The sequence below is a fragment of the Carcharhinus amblyrhynchos genome, unplaced genomic scaffold (assembly GCF_965287045.1).
Source record: "Carcharhinus amblyrhynchos unplaced genomic scaffold, sCarAmb.v2.hapA scaffold_370, whole genome shotgun sequence".
NCBI classification, from domain to species: domain Eukaryota; kingdom Metazoa; phylum Chordata; class Chondrichthyes; order Carcharhiniformes; family Carcharhinidae; genus Carcharhinus; species Carcharhinus amblyrhynchos.
The window spans coordinates 7,033-27,165 of NW_027650110.1; the positions used below are offsets into that span (position 1 = coordinate 7,033).

At 43.3% G+C, this 20,133-nt stretch overlaps 1 protein-coding gene across 1 annotated transcript in view; it reads left to right on the forward strand.

Moving 5' to 3' along the window:
* The first annotated feature begins 285 nt into the window (after positions 1 to 285).
* Positions 286 to 20,133, forward strand: part of gprc5ba (G protein-coupled receptor, class C, group 5, member Ba) — a 32,149-nt gene continuing 12,301 nt past the window's right edge. Inside the window, exons 1-3 of the mRNA XM_080183672.1 lie at positions 286 to 417; positions 8,998 to 10,025; positions 10,437 to 10,546. Of these exons, the coding sequence (XP_080039798.1) occupies positions 9,014 to 10,025; positions 10,437 to 10,546 (1,122 nt within the window). The 5' untranslated portion in view covers positions 286 to 417; positions 8,998 to 9,013. The remainder of the gene's footprint in view (positions 418 to 8,997; positions 10,026 to 10,436; positions 10,547 to 20,133) is intronic.

A 20,133-nucleotide genomic window follows, 5' to 3' on the forward strand; every position in this document is an offset into this window, starting at 1 on the left:
AGAGAGAGAGAGAGAATTAGACAGGAGAGAGAGAGAGAGAGAATTGGACAGGAGAGAGAGAGAGAATTGGACAGGAGAGAGAGAGAGAATTAGACAGGAGAGAGAGAGAGAGAGAATTGGACAGGAGGGAGAGAGAGAATTAGACAGGAGAGAGAGAGAGAGAATTAGACAGGAGAGAGAGAGAGAGAATTAGACAGGAGAGAGAGAGAGAGAGAATTAGACAGGAGAGAGAGAGAGAGAGAATTAGACAGGAGAGAGAGAGAGAGAGAATTAGACAGGAGAGAGAGAGAGAGAGAATTGGACAGGAGAGAGAGAGAGACTGGGACAGAACTGGGGAGAGAAGGACAGAGGTTTCAGTCCAGCCCCGATTCACTCCATCTCTGAAGCGTCTTTAAGATCCCAGTCCCCGCGTTGTTGGTGAGTTTCTCTCGCAGTGAAACCTGCTTTTATTCACGGAGATTGGAAAGTGTCCGGAGAGTAAAAGGATTGATTGTGGTGTGGGGCTGGAGGGTAAGGGGCTGGGGGGGGGGGGGGTGAGGGGAGGTGAGGGGCTGGGGGGGGTGAGGGGCTGGGGGGGTGAGGGGCTGGAGGGTGAGGGGCTGGGGGGGGTAAGGGGAGGTGAGGGGCTGGGGGGTGAGGGGCTGGAGGGTGAGGGGCTGGGGGGGATGAGGGGAGGTGAGGGGCTGGGGGGTGAGGGGCTGGAGGGTGAGGGGCTGGGGGGGATGAGGGGAGGTGAGGGGCTGGAGGGTGAGGGGCTGCTGGTGTGACTGTGTGGGTGTGTGTGTGTGTGTCGGGGTTGGGGGGTGAGGGGCTGGAGGGTAAGGGGCTGGGGGGGGTGATGAGGGGCTGCTGGTGTGTTGGGGACCGGGGGGGTGAGGGGTGAGAGGTTTGGATGTGTCTGTGCGCTGACCAATGCGGGAATATGGAAGATTTTAATTGTGAATTGTTGATTTCCCCAATCGGAGATTTAAGACTGAAACTATTCGGCCAGAAAAGCTGCTTCTATCGACAATCCAGTCCCATGTTTAACCCCGGGGGAGAGGGATGGGGTTCTGTGTCAGATATTTGGATATTTTCACAGTGACCTCTTGGTTTGAATTTTAATATAATTCGATGTGAAATGTCTAGAATAAAGCAGCAGAGGAGAGGGGAGGGGGAGAATGTGGGACAGAGACAGCAGCTGTTAGTGAAACTGCCCCTGTCCCAGTCTCTGGCTCAGTGTTGCTCACACAGCAGCAGTACAGCTAATGCACTCTGCACCCTGGCTCCTGTGTCTCTGCCAGAGGAATATCTTCAGCAGCTCTGAACCTGCTTCTCTCTCTGCCCAGGGAGTGAGATTGTTCTGGGTCAGGTTTCCAGTTGCTGCTAAATTTAAACAGGGTTTATATCGAGTAGAAATTGCAATCTCGCTGTGTATAATGTCTAATTTTGGAATGAAATGTATTTTAACTCAACAATTGGAAGAAAATTGGTACAGAGGAGATGTTAGGGGTAAGTTTTTCACTCAGAGGGTGGTGAGTGAATGGAATCAGCTGCCGTCGGTGGTGGTAGAGGTGAACTCGCTGGGGTCTTTTAAGAGACTTCTGGATGAGTATATGGGATTTAATGGGATTGGGAGTTACAGATAGGCCTGGTAGGTATGGATACGATCGGCGCAACTTGTGGGCCGAAGGGCCTGTTTGTGCTGTAGTGTTTTATGTTCTATGTTTAAATCTCACTAAATACATTTATGATCAACATTTTGTTTCAATTTTGTTGAAAATGTGCAAAATGACTTGATTTAATTCTAGGCTCATTGAACCTTTGTCTGGTGTTATCTGTAATTCCCGGTTTTCATTAGAATTTTACAAGAAGCCATTTGGTTTTTCCTGTTTATCCCAGTTTGGAAAGAGCTGGAAGATTTGTTCTCCCTCATTTTTCCTGCATGTTTTTTCAAGGATATATCTCATTCCTTTTAAAAGCTGTGATAAATTCACCAGCTCCCCAAACACTGTATTCTGGATCTCAGTCATTGATTTTTAACCATACTTTTTTGCTAGATTATTAGGACAATTCCAGAAGAAATTGGGGAAGGCAGAGACCAAACTGCTGTTAGTGACACAAATACAACCATAGAAAAGGTACAGCACAGATACCATTCAGCCCACAGTGTCAGTACTAGCCCCTAACTGCCCATTCTAATTGAGGCTGGCCTGTAGACTTGCAACTTCCAGAAATCTCATTGCATATCCAGAGTTGAGAGTTTTTACCTTCACCAAACTAGACACTAGGGGTGGGATTTTGCAGCCATGCTCACCCCAAAACTGGAAAATCCCACTCAACCTTTCTACAGTGTTCCCTCCCCACCCCCAATTCCTGTGGCGGACACGATGTTAAAATTCCAGACACCCAGCACCCACTGGGTTTTCCTCATGTTCTCTCTAATCCTTCTACCAATCACCTTCAATCTATGACCTCTCAGCCAGGGGAAACAAGTTTTTCCTGTCAACCCTATCGAGCCCCTCAATTTTGTACTTTATCAAAAGGTCAGCTTCGACAATCACTTGTCTGGGTTTGAACATCAGCTCTTTTCTCTCCTTTCAGATGCTGCCAGACCTACTGAGATTTTAAAGCATTTTCTCTTTTGGCCTCAATTTTGTACATCTCAATTATATCTCTGTTCTAAGAAAAACACCGCTAGCCTATCCTATCTTTCCTCAGCTACAATTTTCAAGCCCTGGCAACATTCTTGTAAATCTCCCCTATACTCTCTCCAGAGCAATGATGTCTTGAGCAGTGTGGGGACCTGAACTGTACAGAAAACTCCAGCTGTGACCTAACCAGCATTTTATGCAGTTCTATTGCTACATCCTTGCTTTTGAATTCAATATCTTACCCAATAAAGGAAAGCATTCCACGTGCTTTCTTGACCACCTTATTCACCTATCCTGCCACCTTCAAGGACCTGTAGACATGCTCTCCAAGGTCTCTTATTCATCAATCCCTCTCAATATTTTCCCATTTATTGAGTATCCCCATGCTTTGTTTGCCCTCCCCAGATGCATTATCTCACAGTTTTCCAGATTAAACTCCATTTGCCGCTTCTCTGTCCCCTCAACCAAAGATTGACATCATTCTGGAGTCAGCAGCTATCCTCTTCATTATCAACTACATGCCCAATTTCTGTGTCATCTGCAAATTTCCCAATGATACCTCCCACATTTAAATCTAAATCATGCTATTTACAAAAACACAAGGGTCCCAAGCCTGTGGAAACTGCTTTCCATTCGTAAAAATATCCATTGACCATTCCCCTGTTTCCTGTCACTGAACCAGGTTTGGATCCTGCTACTTTCCCCATATCACAGGATATCTCACTTTCCTGAGAAGTCTGCCATGTGGGTCCTTGTCAAATGCCTCACTGAAATCCAGTAGACAATATCCACTGCACTACCTCATTAATCCTCCTCGTTACTTCCTCAAAAAATGGATCAAATTTATTTTTTATAAGTGAAAGACTTGTGGAAGAGCTGGAATTGTCACTGTGATGAGGTACTGGTGGTAAAGTGTGATACAATGCAGCTCCTATCCAAGCTGGCTTATTGCAGCATTTGTCATTGTGATGAGGTACCTTCTAAAGCTGCACTTAAAATTCCTGGGCATTGGAATGTAGCAATAACAACTTTAGCAGCAAAATGCCCCTGTCCTATTTGTTCAATGATTGATTGATGGAGAGAAACTGTGAAACTATTGAGATACTTAATGTTCAGAAATTCAGAATCTAATTGAGAGGCATTACGCTGATGAAAATATCTCTGAAACGTTCCCAGTTCTAACTCGGTGACACAGGTCTGGTAAGCAAAGTGAAAGCAGCAATATGAGACCCTGCTGAGATCTCTCTCCCTTGAGTGAGAAGTTTATAGCTTTCAGTTCACCATAAGGACATGAATCCTGGCTGAGCTGACAGCTTCCACCTGGTTAATATCAGTGATCTCCCTGCTTCACCCCAGCACTGCTCATAACCACATCCCAGACTCCGACAGCTTGTCCAAATCCCAGCTGCCTCTATCATCAGGCTCACTGACTCCAATTCACTCATCGATCCTTTATCTGCTGCCGATGGATTGTTGATCCTTTAATGATTTAAATTCTCATCCCCTTTTCAAATTGCTCAGGCTGACCTCCTCACTATTTCTCTCCAAGAATTCTCCTTTCCTTCTCCTCTGGCCCACAATGCAGCTGCTCTTTTTCACCAGTGGAAGTTGTGTTCTCATCCCCTGAGCGCTAAGCGTTTGCTTCCCTACCCACCACCTCCTTGCTGCTTAAACCTTTCTCTCTGACCGAGTGTCCCAATGCTGATTTCTTCAGCTCAGTATCAATTGACATTACCATAAGACCATAAGAAATAAGAAACCATTCGGCCCCTTGATCCTACTTCACCATTCGCTGGGATCATGGCTGCTCCAACATTTAATTCCAGTTTTACAATCTGCTGTGGTAGGATTTGAACCCGGCTCCCCAGAGCGTTCCCCTGGTCACTCAATTACTCGTCCAATGACAATATCACCACACCACTGCCTCTCCAAACTAATTTTGCAGCTGTAAAGTGCGACAGGATATTTTTACGAGATTAAAGATGTTTTATAAAGTTGTTAATATCTCATACAAATATTTTATATACTCGGACTCCCTGGGTTGGAAGATGAGCTGCTGTTTTATCTGAGTTTTCTCCACTCTGCTCGTTAGTTACTTTGTTTTGCAGAAATCCAGTCAAACGCAGCAAATTGGATGTGATGCATTTGGGGTGAGCTGAGGATATAAATTCATGTTTCCAGATTCAGAGAGGAAGAGGGAGGGAGTGAAAGACCTTCCCTCTCTTGGTTTACAAAGAATGAAAGCTGGTAAAATGAACCTGATTCCATAATTCTCAGGAGAACGTCTCAATTAAACACATCAGTGCATCACTGGCACAGGAGCAATATCTGTCTCCAGGAATGTGGGAGTCACTACTCTCGCTATCGGGGTAAAGCTCACAAACACCAAACTTTATTGTCTTTGAGACAGGCAGTCCTGACAGTGTGGAGTGGGCAGTGAAGATGGAGAGCGGGCGGTGAAGATGAGGAGCGGGCGGTGAAGGTGCGGTGTGCGATTAGTGGACGGTGAAGATGTGGAGAAGGAGCTAACACTTTGAGTTTGGAGATTCTGAAGCTTTGCAGTTTCCAAGAAATATTCAGAGGCAACATCTCTACCAATCAGAGTCCATTTGCCAATGAATCATCACTCTCTCTTTTTGAACAGTGTAAATTGTTGAACTGAATCATAAAATCCTACAGTGCAGAAGGAGGCCATTTGGCCCATCGAGTCTGCACAGACCACAATCCCACCCACACCCCTACCCCCAGAATACCATTAATTTACTCTAGCTAGTCCCCCTGACACTAAGGGCCAATTTAGCATGGTCAATGCACCTAACCCGCACACGTTTGGACTGTGAGAGGAAACTGGAGCACCCGGAGGAAACCCACGCAGATACAGGGAGAATGTGCAAACTCCACACAGACAGTGACCCAAGCTGGGAATCGAACCTAGCTCCCTGATGCTGTGAGGCAGCAGTGCTAACCACTGTGCTACCATGCCACCCTAAGTACTGGTACTGGCCACTGGTACTTTTCTGAAGTATCCTGATGAGTTCAAGATGAAAAACTTCAACATGCCTCTTTTTTTCAGCGATAGTGAAATTCTGCACTCTCAAACGACTAGCAATAGTTATGGATCCAACTAGAACAGGTGCAAAATTGAGTACGTGAAGCACAATATCTGTAGATTCAACAAAGAAAGTGGAATGAGGGCAATAAGAAAGGTTGTATTTGGGATAAGAAGTGGTTGCTCACTGGAAAACTGAAACTACTTGAGAAATGACTTGCAAAGAGTTTGATTCAAAGTGTTGTTTTGTGTGGATGTGAGACGGAGGGAAGAGACAACATGTTAATTAGCTTTGACGTGGGTTTGGAGGAGAATAGAGATATTCAGCTGAAGTGCTGAGGTCTAAGCGAATGATTAATTGAGAATAGAGGCTGGATGGGGCCATCTGGAGAGGAAACTGATTGGACAAGACATTGTGGAGGGAAGGTAGTGAGGAAAATGCTGGATGCTCTGAAAGATGAAGAATGTTATTGACAAATGGAACGGTTCGAACACAAGACCTGTCTTTGTACAGAGCAGATATGATGATGTAAAGTTGCAGATTGGAAACTGAAATGTTCTCTCTCAAACCATGTGTTGTTGTCAGTGTTGTTGGCCTGATCTACACCATTGGGTAGCTTTGTACAAATAACAATTAGTGCTGCCTTGGAAAGTGCTGAATCCAGCATCAGAAGTCTCTGGTATGTGATACAGGCGATGTGTATGGTTAGTGCTGGACTCTCTGAACTGTCTGCTCATCAATCAATACCATTCCTACATCGGAAAAATGGCTTTGAGCACATTGAAAGCAGCAAAGCATCACAGTCAGGACAACTTGACAGCTTCTGATTCTGTATTTCCAGCTAACAGCAATCATTACCAGTACTGGATAATATTATGTCAGTTTGATTTAGTCTCATTGTTCCTCATTGTTCAACCAGTAAAGCATCTGTTGTCCAAGAGTGAAAGTGTGTACACAGCATTCCTAAACGGGGATAATAAATAACCACCCAGTTGTGGAGTAGGTCAGAGGCTGTTTTTCTGTATACAATGCTCTGGTTGCCACTCTTGTTGGAGATTTTCGGTGATGTGTTGTAACATAGTCGCTCTGTAGTGTCTCATTGGTCCAGCTCCAGAGCAAACCTGCTTCAGAATCACACAAATATAAAACCCCCTTCCAGGATGTGAGTGTCACTGGCAAGGCCTTTCTTTTGTTCCCATTGAGGACATGGTGTGAGCTCCCGGCATCCACTTCAGTCCTTGTTCTGAAGGTGCAGCCGGTAAACAGTGTGTCAGAATATGATCTGTGACAATGAAAGAACAGCAATATATATCGAGATGATTTGTGACCGGAGATAGTCCCAGAGTCAAACCTCCTGCTCAATGCCTCATTCTCTACCAGACATTGGGAATTTGCAGATAAAGCAATCGTGGTTACCCTAATATTTATTATTGTCACCATGGAGCGAGATATCCATAGGAACAAGACTCGGCGAATTAACTCCTCAAACCTGTTCTGTAATTCACTGACGTCACTGGCTAATCTGTGACCTTGCTCCTTATCCTATAGGATATCAATCTATCAAACTCAGATTTCAAACTCCAAGTGATCGAAGATCACTTTCCATTTGCGGAAGTGAATTCCAAACTTCTATCACAGGTTCCAAATTTCATCCCAAAACTTGTTCTAATTTTTAAATTCTCCTGATTTACTCCTTCTTAAGAGCTTAAACTTTCATCGAATCATCCTTCAGGCTTTTATATGCTGAGGTAAAGGCCAAGTTTTAATTTCTGTTTAATTATTTTCTGCCCATGTCCACTTGCTTTAGTGACTTTAGTTAGTCGAGAGTTTGCTGAGTTTTGCCACTGCTTTCCTGTTTCATAAACTTAATTCTTCTCACTAATATCAAAACTGTCTTTCAATGTTCTTCTGTTGGAGGGTTTTAGCCAAACTCTAGATTAAACTTCCTTTATGTTTGGTTTTAAGCAGACGTAAAGTGCGGATTTTTTGCAAATTGGACATAAACCTTGGCTGTAGTTTGGGCAGATTGGAATTAGGACGTGTACAATCCAAAAAAAACTGTGTTGTGGTGTTGGAATAAATAAAACTGCAAGGTTAAAATGGGCTACAGATTGCTTTACTAATTAATCCAATATTAATAGTGTTTTGAGAAATGTTATGTAATCACCTCATTACTTTGCACATTAAGTGTGCAGATCATAAAATTCATTTTTAAACAGTTCAGTTTTTGCATCATCCTATTATTAAAAATGAAAGTACAATTTTAAAATAAATACACGGATGTTAGAGATTCCAGGAAATGTTTTGTTTGATTAATCACACAGAAGCCAGTGTAGGTGATAAATTAAATACAGGTTTCTAACCTCCTATTACTGAGAGGCTTTTGTACTCATTCTCAAAAACACATCATTATTTAAACTGTGGTTCCGGGACTACCACAAGCTAATTTTCAAGTGTTAAATCACTCAATCTCCGTTGAAAATAATTTTACAAAAACCGTGGTATTTCGGATCAGGCACACATTTCTTGTTCTGTTTTTCAAAGGTCTGGTGTTGTGGAAAATAACCGCCTCCAATCTGACACTTGTAATCATTTCAAGGACAGCAGTCGCCACAAGCCTGACTGACAGAAGAGTCTTTCCACCACCCCCTCCACAGCCATCACATCCTTTCTTATTTCCTTGTCTCTCCTCTGTGTCAATGGACTGTAGTTTATTCCAGATCTGTAATTCAGTGCAGTCTCTTGCCCTATATTCATTCTATCAGGTTTGTAAGGGACTGGGGAATAGTATTTAGGAATGGAAATTTAAGAAGGCCATTTTATGCAGCAAAATATTACAAGTTTAAAATATTTTGCAATTAAATAGCCATTTTTTTATTATTCTATAAGTATATTTAACGATAGTAATTTACAAATAGCTTGATTGGTTTGAACTGTAATCTTTTCCCACTTCTGATTAACTTCCCCTCTCCAGCATCAGAGAGCAAATCACTCCCTCTGCTGAATCACCTGATTCCTACCTCCAATGTTAAAATGTCTCCTTGCTCAGATTTCCTTTAGTGTTTTCTGAAATTGTTGCAATTCTGCAAGATGTCATTACAAAAGTAAAGATATTAAGTTCCCTGCGCACAGCTCAGTAAAACTGATTGAGTTCCTCAGAAATAACTGAAAGTGAGGGTTGTTTGGTTGATTCTGTTGGGTAATTTGAATGTTGGTCTCTTTATGAACAGTGTACAAAGCAGCAGAAAGAAGAAAAGGTAAAACGATGCAGTCACGCTGGGAGCTAATGTGTGTTTTTCTCCTCTCTCTTGCAGCAATTATTTTGGCAATATGAAAACACTTCCGGCTGCTTCAATTATTCTTCTCTCGGTGATTAATTACGGATCCTCTCAGAATTCCAGCAATCCTGTTCCAGACAGAGGTTGTGGGTTAAACCTCCTTCCTCACTATCTGAACCTGTGCAGTCTGGATGTAATCTGGGGAATCGTTGTGGAAGCAGTGGCAGGAGCAGGAGTGCTTACTGCCTTTCTACTGATGCTGATTCTTTTGGTAAAGTTACCATTCATTAAAGACAAAGAAAAGAAAAGCCCTTTGGGAATCCAATTCCTGTTCCTCTTTGGGACACTGGGGTTGTTTGGACTATCATTTGCATTTATTATACCAGAAGATGAAAGAACCTGTCCCACAAGAAGATTTTTATGGGGAGTTTTGTTTGCACTTTGCTTTTCCTGTTTATTGGCACAGGCTTGGAGACTACGCCAGTTGGTTCACCATGGGAAAGGTCCATCAGGATGGCTGTTAGTTGGCATTGCAGTCTGTCTCATGCTAGTCCAAGTTATAATTGCGGTGGAATGGTTGATCCTAACTGTTGTCAGAGAACAAAAATCTGCTTGTAAATATGAGCAGATGGACTTTGTCATGGCATCGATATATGTCATGTTTCTGATGGCTGTAACCTTGTTGCTTTCTTTCTTGACCCTGTGCGGAAAGTTCAAGAAATGGAAGAAGAATGGAGCTTGCGTTATTGTTACCATGTTCTTTTCCATCTTGATTTGGGTTGCATGGATTGCCATGTATCTCTTTGGCAACAGAGAATTGAAGAAACAGCCCTTATGGGATGACCCCGCCCTCTCCATTGCACTTGTCACTAATGCCTGGGTGTTTCTCATTTTTCATGCTATCCCAGAAGTCCATTGTTCAATTATCCCATCAAAACAAAAAACACCAGATTATTTTGATGCTGTTCAACCAAGAATACGTGAGACCAACTTTGAAGAAGATTTGCAACTTCCCCGCACTTATATGGAAAATAAAGCTTTCTCTCTCGATGAATCTGGGGCAGGTGAGCAAAAGCTGCATTTGATTTGTTTGATCTTGCTGCATCAGTTTCCTCTTTTCCAACCAAAAGGAAATTTACATTTAGACAATGGGAATTAACTCAGTCTGTTATTACTGCAAAAAGTCCAGATGTCTGGGTATTACTGTTCGTTTTTTAAAGACAAAATCTGGGGGGGAGGGATTGTATAGCCTAATATCTCAAAAATGATTTTGGTGTTGTATTAAAATATTAATGTAAACCAATGTAATTGACATTCATTCAGTGGGATTTTAACTAAAAAGATCTTTTCACTGTTCAAAACATAAAACAAAGATTGGGAATGTTTGGGATTGAAATGGTTGGGGTTGTTGTGACGGTTTTGTATTTCTCTGCAAGTCCATCTCTTGTTTGTATTTTCTTATCCCCATCATGTAGCTTTTAAATCTGGATTTCGCAATGGGAGTGTGGGACATCGACCCAACATTCAACTCCGGAGTAACGTGTATCAGCCCACAGAGATGGCTGTTGTGCTGAACGGTGGAAATGTAAGTTTGAAAAGATCACTTTGTTAAACCTTGGATTTAACTCCTGATGGAAAGTGTGTGTTTTTAACTTAAAGAAACTAATTGATAGGATATGAACAAAACCACTGTTTAAAATTAAATTGCAACAGTAATTTTATTCTGTAATTCCAATATTTGGATGGTGATTGGGTAAGAACAAATTATTTACAATAAAAGTCACCCTCTGATTTAATCTTTGCAATATGTTAATAGTTTTTTTTAGAACATAAAACATAGAACATTACAGCGCAGTACAGGCCCTTCGGCCCTCGATGTTGCGCCGACCAGTGGAACCAATCTAATGACCCTCTAACCTAAACTATTCCAATGTTATCCATATGCCTATCCACTGACCATTTGAACGCCCTTAAAGTTGGCGAGTCCACAACTTGCAGGCAGGGCATTCCACAACCTTACTACCCTCTGAGTAAAGAACCTATCTCTGACATCCGTCCTATAATTACCACCCCTCAATTTAAAGCTATGTCCCCTCGTGTTAGCCATCACCATCCGAGGAAAAAGGCTCTTTTTAACCCAAACTCACGAATGTGGATCATTTGAAGCTTCAGAGAGGGAAGTTAAAATAAGCAGCTATTTTCAGGCCCTCATATTAATATCTATATCAAATATCCCACCTTCTCAAACTGCCAACTGGATCTGAGTCAGGCAGTGTGGCAGATTGTTTTACACAGCTTCTCTCTCTTGTATCCTAATGTTCTATAGGATAAAGTTGGCTGCCTAACTTTATCAAAAAATAATTTGACAAACACACAAAATGTTTGATTTCTAAAGTTCAAACATCTATTTACTCAGCTGTTAAAGATTTATTTTCTCCCTCAGAAAATAATTTTATTTCAAGCAGATAGACTTGATGAATAATTAAATTCAGGCAGTTTAGGAAGTTTTGGATTGCGAATGGGAATAGTTGGTTTTGGATCTTTCTCCCGGAATGGGGGTTGGGGTGGGGGTGGTGGTGGTGGGGGTGCTTACCCACAGTTCAGGTGGCTGCCTGCAGCAATTAACATTAATGAGATTCCCACTTTCCTGGGAGGAATACCCCTGTCCAACAGTACCACTACAATGACAGTGATTCCCAATGCTGAGGTGTCTGGACTGGGTCAGTCTGGAGTTGGGGTGGGGGTGTAGGAGAGCCAGAGTCGAGGGGGAAGCTTAGTGTGCATCGCTAGTTAGACCAGCATTTGTTACCCTTCACTAATTGCCCTTGAGAAGGTGAGGGTGAGCTTCTACCTTGAACCACTGTAGTCTGTGTTGTTCGTATTGTGTAGGTGCACCCACACTGCAGTTAGGGTCCAGGATCTTGATCCAGTGATAGTGAAGGAATGGCGGTATATTTCCGAGATGGGACAGCGATTGGCTTGGAGCAGAATCTCTAGGTAGTGGCGTTCCCTACATCTGCTACTCTTTTCCTTCTAGACTGTAGAGATTACAGGTTTGGAAGCTGCTGTCGAAGGAGCCTCGGTGAGTTGCTACAGTGCATCTTGTGGATGGTATACACTGCTGCTACTGTTCGTCGCTGGTGGTGGAGGGAGTGAATGTTTAAGATTTCAATCAAGTGGGCTGCTTTATCCTGATTGATGTTGAGTTTCTTGAGTTTTGTTGGAGCTGCACCCATCCAGAAAAGGTGGGAGTATTCCATCACACTCCTGATTTGTGCCTTGCAGATAGTGGGCAGGCGTTAGCAGGTGAGTTACTCTCCACAGATTCTAACCTGCTCTTGCAGGTTATACGGCTGGTCCAGTTCAGTTTCTGGTTAAAGGTGAAATCACCATAGTCCCAGATGACCATCGCTGCTCCCTCCTTTGAGGGGGAGAGCTGACGTAGTGGAGATTTAACCTGAGGATCACCACACTTCAGGCAAGCTTGAGTAGGCGGGACCTTCATGAATAACCTCAGCTGGAAATTGAAGCTACGATCCGCATCACAAGAGGAGGAAGCATCGTATTATTAGTTAAGGAAGCAGTTACCGCGGTAAGGAGAGAGGATATCTTGGAGGGGGCAGCAAATGAAGCTTTCTGGGTAAAGCTTAGGAATAAAAAAGGGGCAGCCATATTGTTAGGTATTATAGACCCCCAGATAGTGAGATATTGAGGGGCAAATCTGTGCTCGGTTTGTGGAGGTGTGTAAAAACAACAATAATAGGGTTACTATATTCAGTGATTTCAACTTTCCCAGCAATAACTGGGACATACATAGTGTTAAAGCTTGGAAAGAGTAAATTTTTTGAAATGTGTACCAGAGAACTTTTTAAATCAATATGTGGAGGGCCCAACACAGGAGGGAGCTGTGCTGGACCTGATTCTGGGGAATGAAGCTGGGCAGGTGGTTGAGATGATGGCGGGGGAGCATTTTAGTGATAGTGATCACAACATGGTACAGTTTAAGCTAGTTATGGACAAGGAAATAGACAAGCTGCAAAAAAAAATTGGATGGGGGTGGGGGGAGAGTGGATTTTAGTAAAATAAGACAGGATCTGGCCGGTGGGGGGGGACTGGGAACAGCTACTAACTGAAAAATCCACAGAACAGCAGTGAGGGACATTCAGAAAGGAAATGGGAAGGGTGCAAGCCCAGCATGTTCCCTCCAGGGTGATAGATAGGAATAACAAGCCCAGGGAACCAAGGAGGACCAGAGATATTCAGGACACAATGAGAAGGAAAAGAAAGGGGTTTAAAAAATACAAGGGAAGCAAATCAGTGGAGGCATTAGTGAGATATAGAAAGTGCAGAGTGGAGCTTAAGAAAGCAATTAGGAATGCAAAGAAGGGACATGAGAGCGCTCTGGCTGGTAAAAATAGGGAAAATCACAAGATATACTTATAGAATATCAATGGGAGGAGGATAACCAGGGAAAGAGTAGGGCCCATTAGGAACTAAAGGGTCAATCTGTAGATTGGTGGACTGTTGAATGAATATTTCACATCAGTCTTTGCCCAAGAGAATGAGGACGATGGTATGGAATTCAGGGAGAGAGACTGAGGTTCTTGAGAAAATTGACATAGGGAAGGGCAAGGCATTGGGGGTATCGGCAACCTTAATCGTGGATAAATCTCCAGGTCCAGATGAATTATGCCCTAGGCTGCTGTGGGAGATTGCAGGGGCTCTCACCCAAATTTTTAGTTCCTCTCTGGCCACGGGAGAGGTGCCAGAGGACTGGAGAACAGTTAATGTGGTTCCACTAATCAAGAAGGGTTGTAGAGATAAACCAGGGAACTACTAGAAACTATCAGAGAAACTTCTGAAGGAGAAAATCTATCTCCATTTGGAGAGGCAAAGCTGGATCAGGGATAGTCAGCATGGCTTCGTCAGAGGGAGGTCATGCCTAACAAATTTGATTGAATATTTTGAGGCGGTGACCAGAAGTGTAGATGAGCGTAGTGCAGTCGATGTAGTTTATATGGATTTCAGCAAAGCCTTTGATAACGTCCCATATGGGAGATTTGTAAAGAAGGTAAATTCACATGGAATTCAGGGTAATTTCATAAAATGGATTCAAAATTGGCTCAGTTATGAAAGACAGAGGGTGATGACAGAAGGCTGCTTTAGTGAGTGGAAGTCAGTGTTCAGTACAGAGATTTGTGTTGGGTCCCCTTTTATTTGTTATTTATATAAATGATACTGATGACTATGTGGGAGGTCAGATCAGTAAGTTTGCAATGACACAAAGATTGGACAGGTGGTTAACAGAAGGTATAGGTAGACTGGTCAAATGGGCAGATAGGCGGCAGATAGAATTCAGAAAAGTGTGAGTGGTATACTTTTGAAGGAATAATTTGACAAAGTACTCAATGAATAAGAACTAGGAGCTATCTGGCCCCTCGAGCCTGCCCCGTTATTCAATAAGATCATGGCTGATCTTTTTGTGGACTCAGCTCCACTTACCCACCCGCTCACCATAACCCTTAATTCTTTTACTGTTCAAAAATTTATCTATCCTTGCCTTAAAAACATTCAATGAGGGAGCCTCAACTGCTTCACTGGGCAGGGAATTCCACAGATTCACAACCCTTTGTGTGAAGAAGTTCCTCCTCAACTCAGTCCTAAATCTGCTTCCCCTTATTGTGAGGCTATGCCCCCTAGTTCTAGTTTCACCCACCAGTGAAACTGCTTCGATCTTATCTATTCCCTTCTTAATCTTATGTCTCTATAAGATCTCCCCTCATTCTTCTGAATTCCAATGAGTGTAGCCCCAGTCTACTCAGTCTCTCCTTATAAACCAATCCTTTCAGCTCCCAAATCATCTCCTCTGCACCCCCTCCAGTGCCAGTGTATCCTTTCTCAAGATGTGGCTCTGGTTGCCCCCTTCGCTCCAGCAGGGTCTCCAGCTAGATCTCCGAAAGTGGAGAGCTACTCTAAACCCTGCCAATGTGAAATTGTCCTGGTGGGTGGGAGCTGCTATCCAGCCCAGAGAATTCAGTCCTGGGCCCAAATATCACATTTAAATAACATGAAAATAGATTAACATGACTTACCTGGTGTCCTGCTGGTGGTCCCGACTGTGCCAGATATCTGGCAGTGGGAAACACGTGTGCACCCATGAATTGGCGCACGCACACATCTACCGACCCACCAAAAAACTAGTGGGTTGGAATGGGAGAATCACGCTTTATGTGCTTTATCTGTGTCAATCTGAGCTCAGTTGGAATGTTCCCTCCGAGGGGAGGCTGATTCATTGTAGAATGTTCCGTCTTTCCAGAGGGAAACTTCCCCAGTGAGAGAATACCGGTAGATGAGTCAGTCTAGAGAGACTAATTCCAAGGTTCCAGCTGTTAACTTGTTTGATGAGGGTCTGAGTTCTTTCAGCTGCCACTGGTTTGATGGTAGACAGCACAGGCTGTTGTCTGGAGTTCTGTTCCCATTGGAGATCAAACAGCAATTGCCTAAGTTCAGTTCCACTAGACAGTAGAACCATGCAGCTTAGGGAGGTTAGGTAACCTCGGTGAGGTGTGTTGAACAAAGGTTGGCTGGAATCTTGACGTGTTTAATTGGAGTCAGAATTCCTTTTTGTTCTCAGAGACGCTGATTTTGGGTGAACCAAATAAAGCCCTTTGGTTCAAAGTATTGAACAGTTTATGTTTCGGCCATTAGCATTAGTTCCTGGAGACCAAGACATGCAAAGTTTTGTGTTTGTTTGAAGTTGCCTGAATCAGATCAATCAACTGTTGAGCTATTGGTACCTAAACTGCTGGGTGACATCATATGACCAGGTGGAGACACCCACCGAATGTTGCTGCCGTTTATAACCACAAGACCTTGTCGTCCCAGTGAGGGCTTCCCAGTGGAGAGGGGTGCATCCAATGGGAAACCATGTTGGACAAGGGTGAAACCAGAAGATCCCACTGCTGGCAATGAAAGGCTTTATAAAGTAGTCCAGCTAGATGGCAGGGTGTGTGTGTGTGTGTGTGTGTGTGTGTGTGTGTGTGTGTGTGTGTGTGTGTGTGTGTGTGTGTGTGTGTGTGTGTGTGTGTGTGTGTGTGTAAGCTCTTTCACATTTCCATTATAACATTTGATTTGATTTATTATTGTCACATATTAGTAGACAGTGAAAAATATTGTTTCTTGCACAAAGCATACCGTTTATAAAGAAGAGAAGAAGAGGGTGCAGAATGTAGTGTTACAGTCATAGCGAGGGTGTAGAGAAAGATCAACTTAATGAGAGGTAGGTCCATTCAAAAGTCTGACAGCAGCAGGGAAGAAGCTGTTCTTGAGTCGGTTGGTACGTGACCTCAGACTTTTGTATCTTTTTCCCAATGGAAGAAGGTGCAAGAGAGAATGTCCAGGGTGTGTGGAGTTCTTAATTATGCTGGTTGCTTTGCCAAGACAGCGGGAAGTGTAGGCAGAGTCAGTGGATGGGAGTCTGGTTTGTGTGATGGATTGGACTACATTCACAAGCTTTTGTAGTTCCTTGCAGCCTTGGGCAGAGCAGGGTCCATACCAAGCTGTGATACAACCAGAAAGAATGGTTTCTATGATGCATCTATAAAAGTTGATGAGAGTTGTGGCTGACATGCCAAATTTCCTTAGTCTTCTGAGGAATTAGAGGCGTTGGTGGGCTTTCTTAACGATAGTGTTGACATGGAGAGATCAGGACAGGTTGTTGGTGATCTGGAAATCTAAAAACTTGAAGCCCTCAACCCTTTCTACTTCATCCCCATTGATGTAGACAGGGGCATGTTCTCCTTTACGCTTCCTGAAGTCAATGACAATCTCCTTCATTTTGTTGACATTGAGGGAAAGATTATTGTTATCACATCGGTTCACCAAGTTCTTTATCTCATTCCTATACTCTGTCTCATCATTGTTTGAGATCCGACCCACTATGGTGATGTCATCAGCAAACTTGAAAATCAAATTGAAGGGGAATTTGGCCGTACAGTTAAAGTATATAAGGAGTATAGTAGGGGGCTGAGAACACAGCCTTGTGGGGCACCGGTGTTGAGGATAATCATGGAGGAGGTGTTGTTGCCTATACTTATTGTGGTCTGTGAGTTAGGAAGTTCAGGATCCAGTTGTAGAGGAAGGCGCCGAGGCCCAGGCCAAAGAATTTGGAGATGAGTTTCATGGGAATAATGGTGTTGAAGACTGAGCTGTAGTCCACAAATAGGAGTCTAACAGAGGTGTCCTTGTTATCTAGGTGTTCCAGGTTTGAATGCAGGGCCAGGGAGATGGCGTCTGCTGTGGATCTGTTGTGGTGGTAGGCAAAACATCAGATATGAAAGAAAACTTGCAAGGGAAATAAGCTTTGGAATAAATGAGTGTAATAAGAGATCAAAAGGGAAAATAAGAAAAATATAGAATTTAAAATGTGATATTTCCAAAATGTCCCCAAAATTTCCAAACCTGACATAGATGCTGATTGGCAGTAAATAACCTTTATCATATCCTTAATGTACTTGCAGTCCCAAATATTTCCTGATGGGTTTAGTTTTTAATTAAACAACAAAATCATGACATTAATGTAGGTCAATGACAAAATGCCGTTCTTACAAAGCTAATGGTGCAACTCAAGGATATTTTAATCTAATTGCATATTAGCTCTTTGCCTGAAGTTGTACCGTTTATACATAAATAATAGTCTCATTCGTCTCGCTGTTATTTTGATGGAAAAGTCTGCTCTAGTGCCATTCAATATTTGTTCCAGATATTATCTTTAACCATATTATGGAACTGCAGTTACCCAATTCCTAAAACATACAAATTGGCAAGAAAAAGCATCAGGATTGGGAGCAGTTTAATTCAGCAAAGAAATTCAGCAAAATTCAGCAAAGAAAGACAAAGGGATTGATTAAGAAGGGAAAAATTGAGTATGAAAGTAAGCTAGCCAGGAACATAAAAACTGACTGTAAAAGTTTCTATAGATATGTAAAGAGAAAAAGATTGATAAAAACTAACAGTCCTCATAGTCAGAAACAGGAGAATTCATAATGGGACTAAAGAAATGGTTGAGGATTAAATTTGCTCTTTGCTTCAATCTTCACAAAGGAAGACATGAATAATGTACCAGAATTGCTGAAACATGTTTTAGTGAGGAGCTGAAGGAAATCAGCATTAGGAGAGAAATGGTTTTGGGGAAATTGATGGTATTGAAGGTGGATAAATCTCCAGGTCCTGATAATCTTCACCCCAGATACTTAAGGAAATGGCCCTGGAAATAGTAGATCCATTGGTGGTTACTTGCCAAAATTCTTTGGACTCTGGAACAGTTCCTACAGATTGGAGAGTAGCTGATGTAAGCCCACTATTCAAAAAGGGAGGTAGAGAGAAAACAGGGAACTATAGACCAGTGAGCCTAACGTCGGTACTGGGGAAGTTGCGAGAGTCCATTATCAATGATTTCATTCGGCATTTCGAAGGCAGTGGGATAATGAGACGCAGTCAGCATGGATTTACAAGAGGGAAATTTCCAAACTGTTGGAATTCTTTGCAGATGTCCCCTTTGCAGGGGCCATATTAGACCTGGTATTGGGGAATGAACCTGGCCAGGTAGACAATGTTTCAGTAGGGGAGCAGTTCAGGAACAGTAACCACAATTCAGTAAGCTTTAAGGTACTGATAGATAAAGATAAGTGTAATCCTCAAGTTAAGGTGCTAAATTGGGGGAAGGCTAATTACAACAATATTAGGCAGGAACTGAAAAATGTAGATTTGGAGCAGATGTTTGAGGGCAAATCATCATCTGGTATATGGAAGACTTTCAAGTGTAAGTTGAGAGGGATTCAGGACCAACACATTCCTGTAAGGATGAAAGATAACTATGGCAAGTTTTGAGAGGTATTGTGAGCCTCAGGAACAGGCCCGCTGTACAGAGTGGCCTTCCTTTTATACCTCGCACGCTAAAAAAACCCTTCCCAGATCACCCCGTGGCCCACTTCCGCTTTTCAGATTAAAGTAACTTGAGAAAAAAAAACCTGCAAAAAACTAAAAAGATAGTGACTCGCTTACCTTCTCACTCCAAACACAAATCAATCCCCCTCTCAGCTTGCTCCACCCGAGGAAATAATCTCTGAATGTCCACTCTATCTATACTCCTCATCAGCTTATCATCTTTTGGGTGGCACAGTAGCACAGTGGTTAGCTTCACAGTTAAAGGGACCTGGGTTTGATTCCCGGCTTGGGTTACTGGCTGTGTGGAGTTTGCACATTCTCCCCGTGTCTGCGTGGGTTTCCTCCCACAGTCCAAAGATGTGCGGGTTAGGTTGATTGGCTATGCTAAAATTGCCCTTAGTGTCCTGAGATGCTTGGTTAGACGGATTAGTGGGGGGATATGGGGGTAGGATGTGGGTGGGATTGTGGTCGGTGCAGAGTCGATGGGCCAAATGGCCTCTTTCTGTACTGTAGGGATTCTATGATAAACCTCTATTAAGTCTATTTAGAAGGGGGAACGCAAAGGTAGTAATCTCGGGATTGCTGCCGGTGCCATGGGAAAGTGAGAGCAGGAATGGAATGAGGTGGAGGATGAATGCGTGGCTGAGGGACTGGAGCAGGGATTCAGGTTCCTGGATCATTGGGACCTCTTTAGGGGCAGGTGTGACCTCTACAAAAAAGACGGGTGGCACTTGAATCCCAGGGGGACCAATATCCTGGCGGGAAGGTTGGCTAAGGCTACTGGGGGGACTTTAAACTAGAAAGGTTGGGTGGATGGAATTGAGATGAGGTGACTGGGAGCGGGGAGGTTAGTTCGCAAGTAGAGAAGGACTGTAGACAGTGTAAGAGGGAGGATAGACAGGTGACGGAGAAGGGGAGCGCTCAGACTGAAGGTTTGAGATGTGTCTATTTTAACGCCAGGAGTGTAGTGAATAAAGTGGATGAGCTTAGAGCGTGGATCACTGCTTGGGAATGTGATGTGGTGGCCATTACAGAGACTTGGATGTCTCAGGGACAGGACTGGATATTCAGGTGCCGGGTTTCAGATGTTTCAGAAGGGACAGGGAGGGAGACAAAAGAGGTGGGGGAGTGGCACTGTTGATCAGGGATAGTGTCACGGCTGTAGAGAAGGTGGATGCCGTGGGGGGGATTGTCTACGGAATATCTACGCAGGAGGACATAAATGTA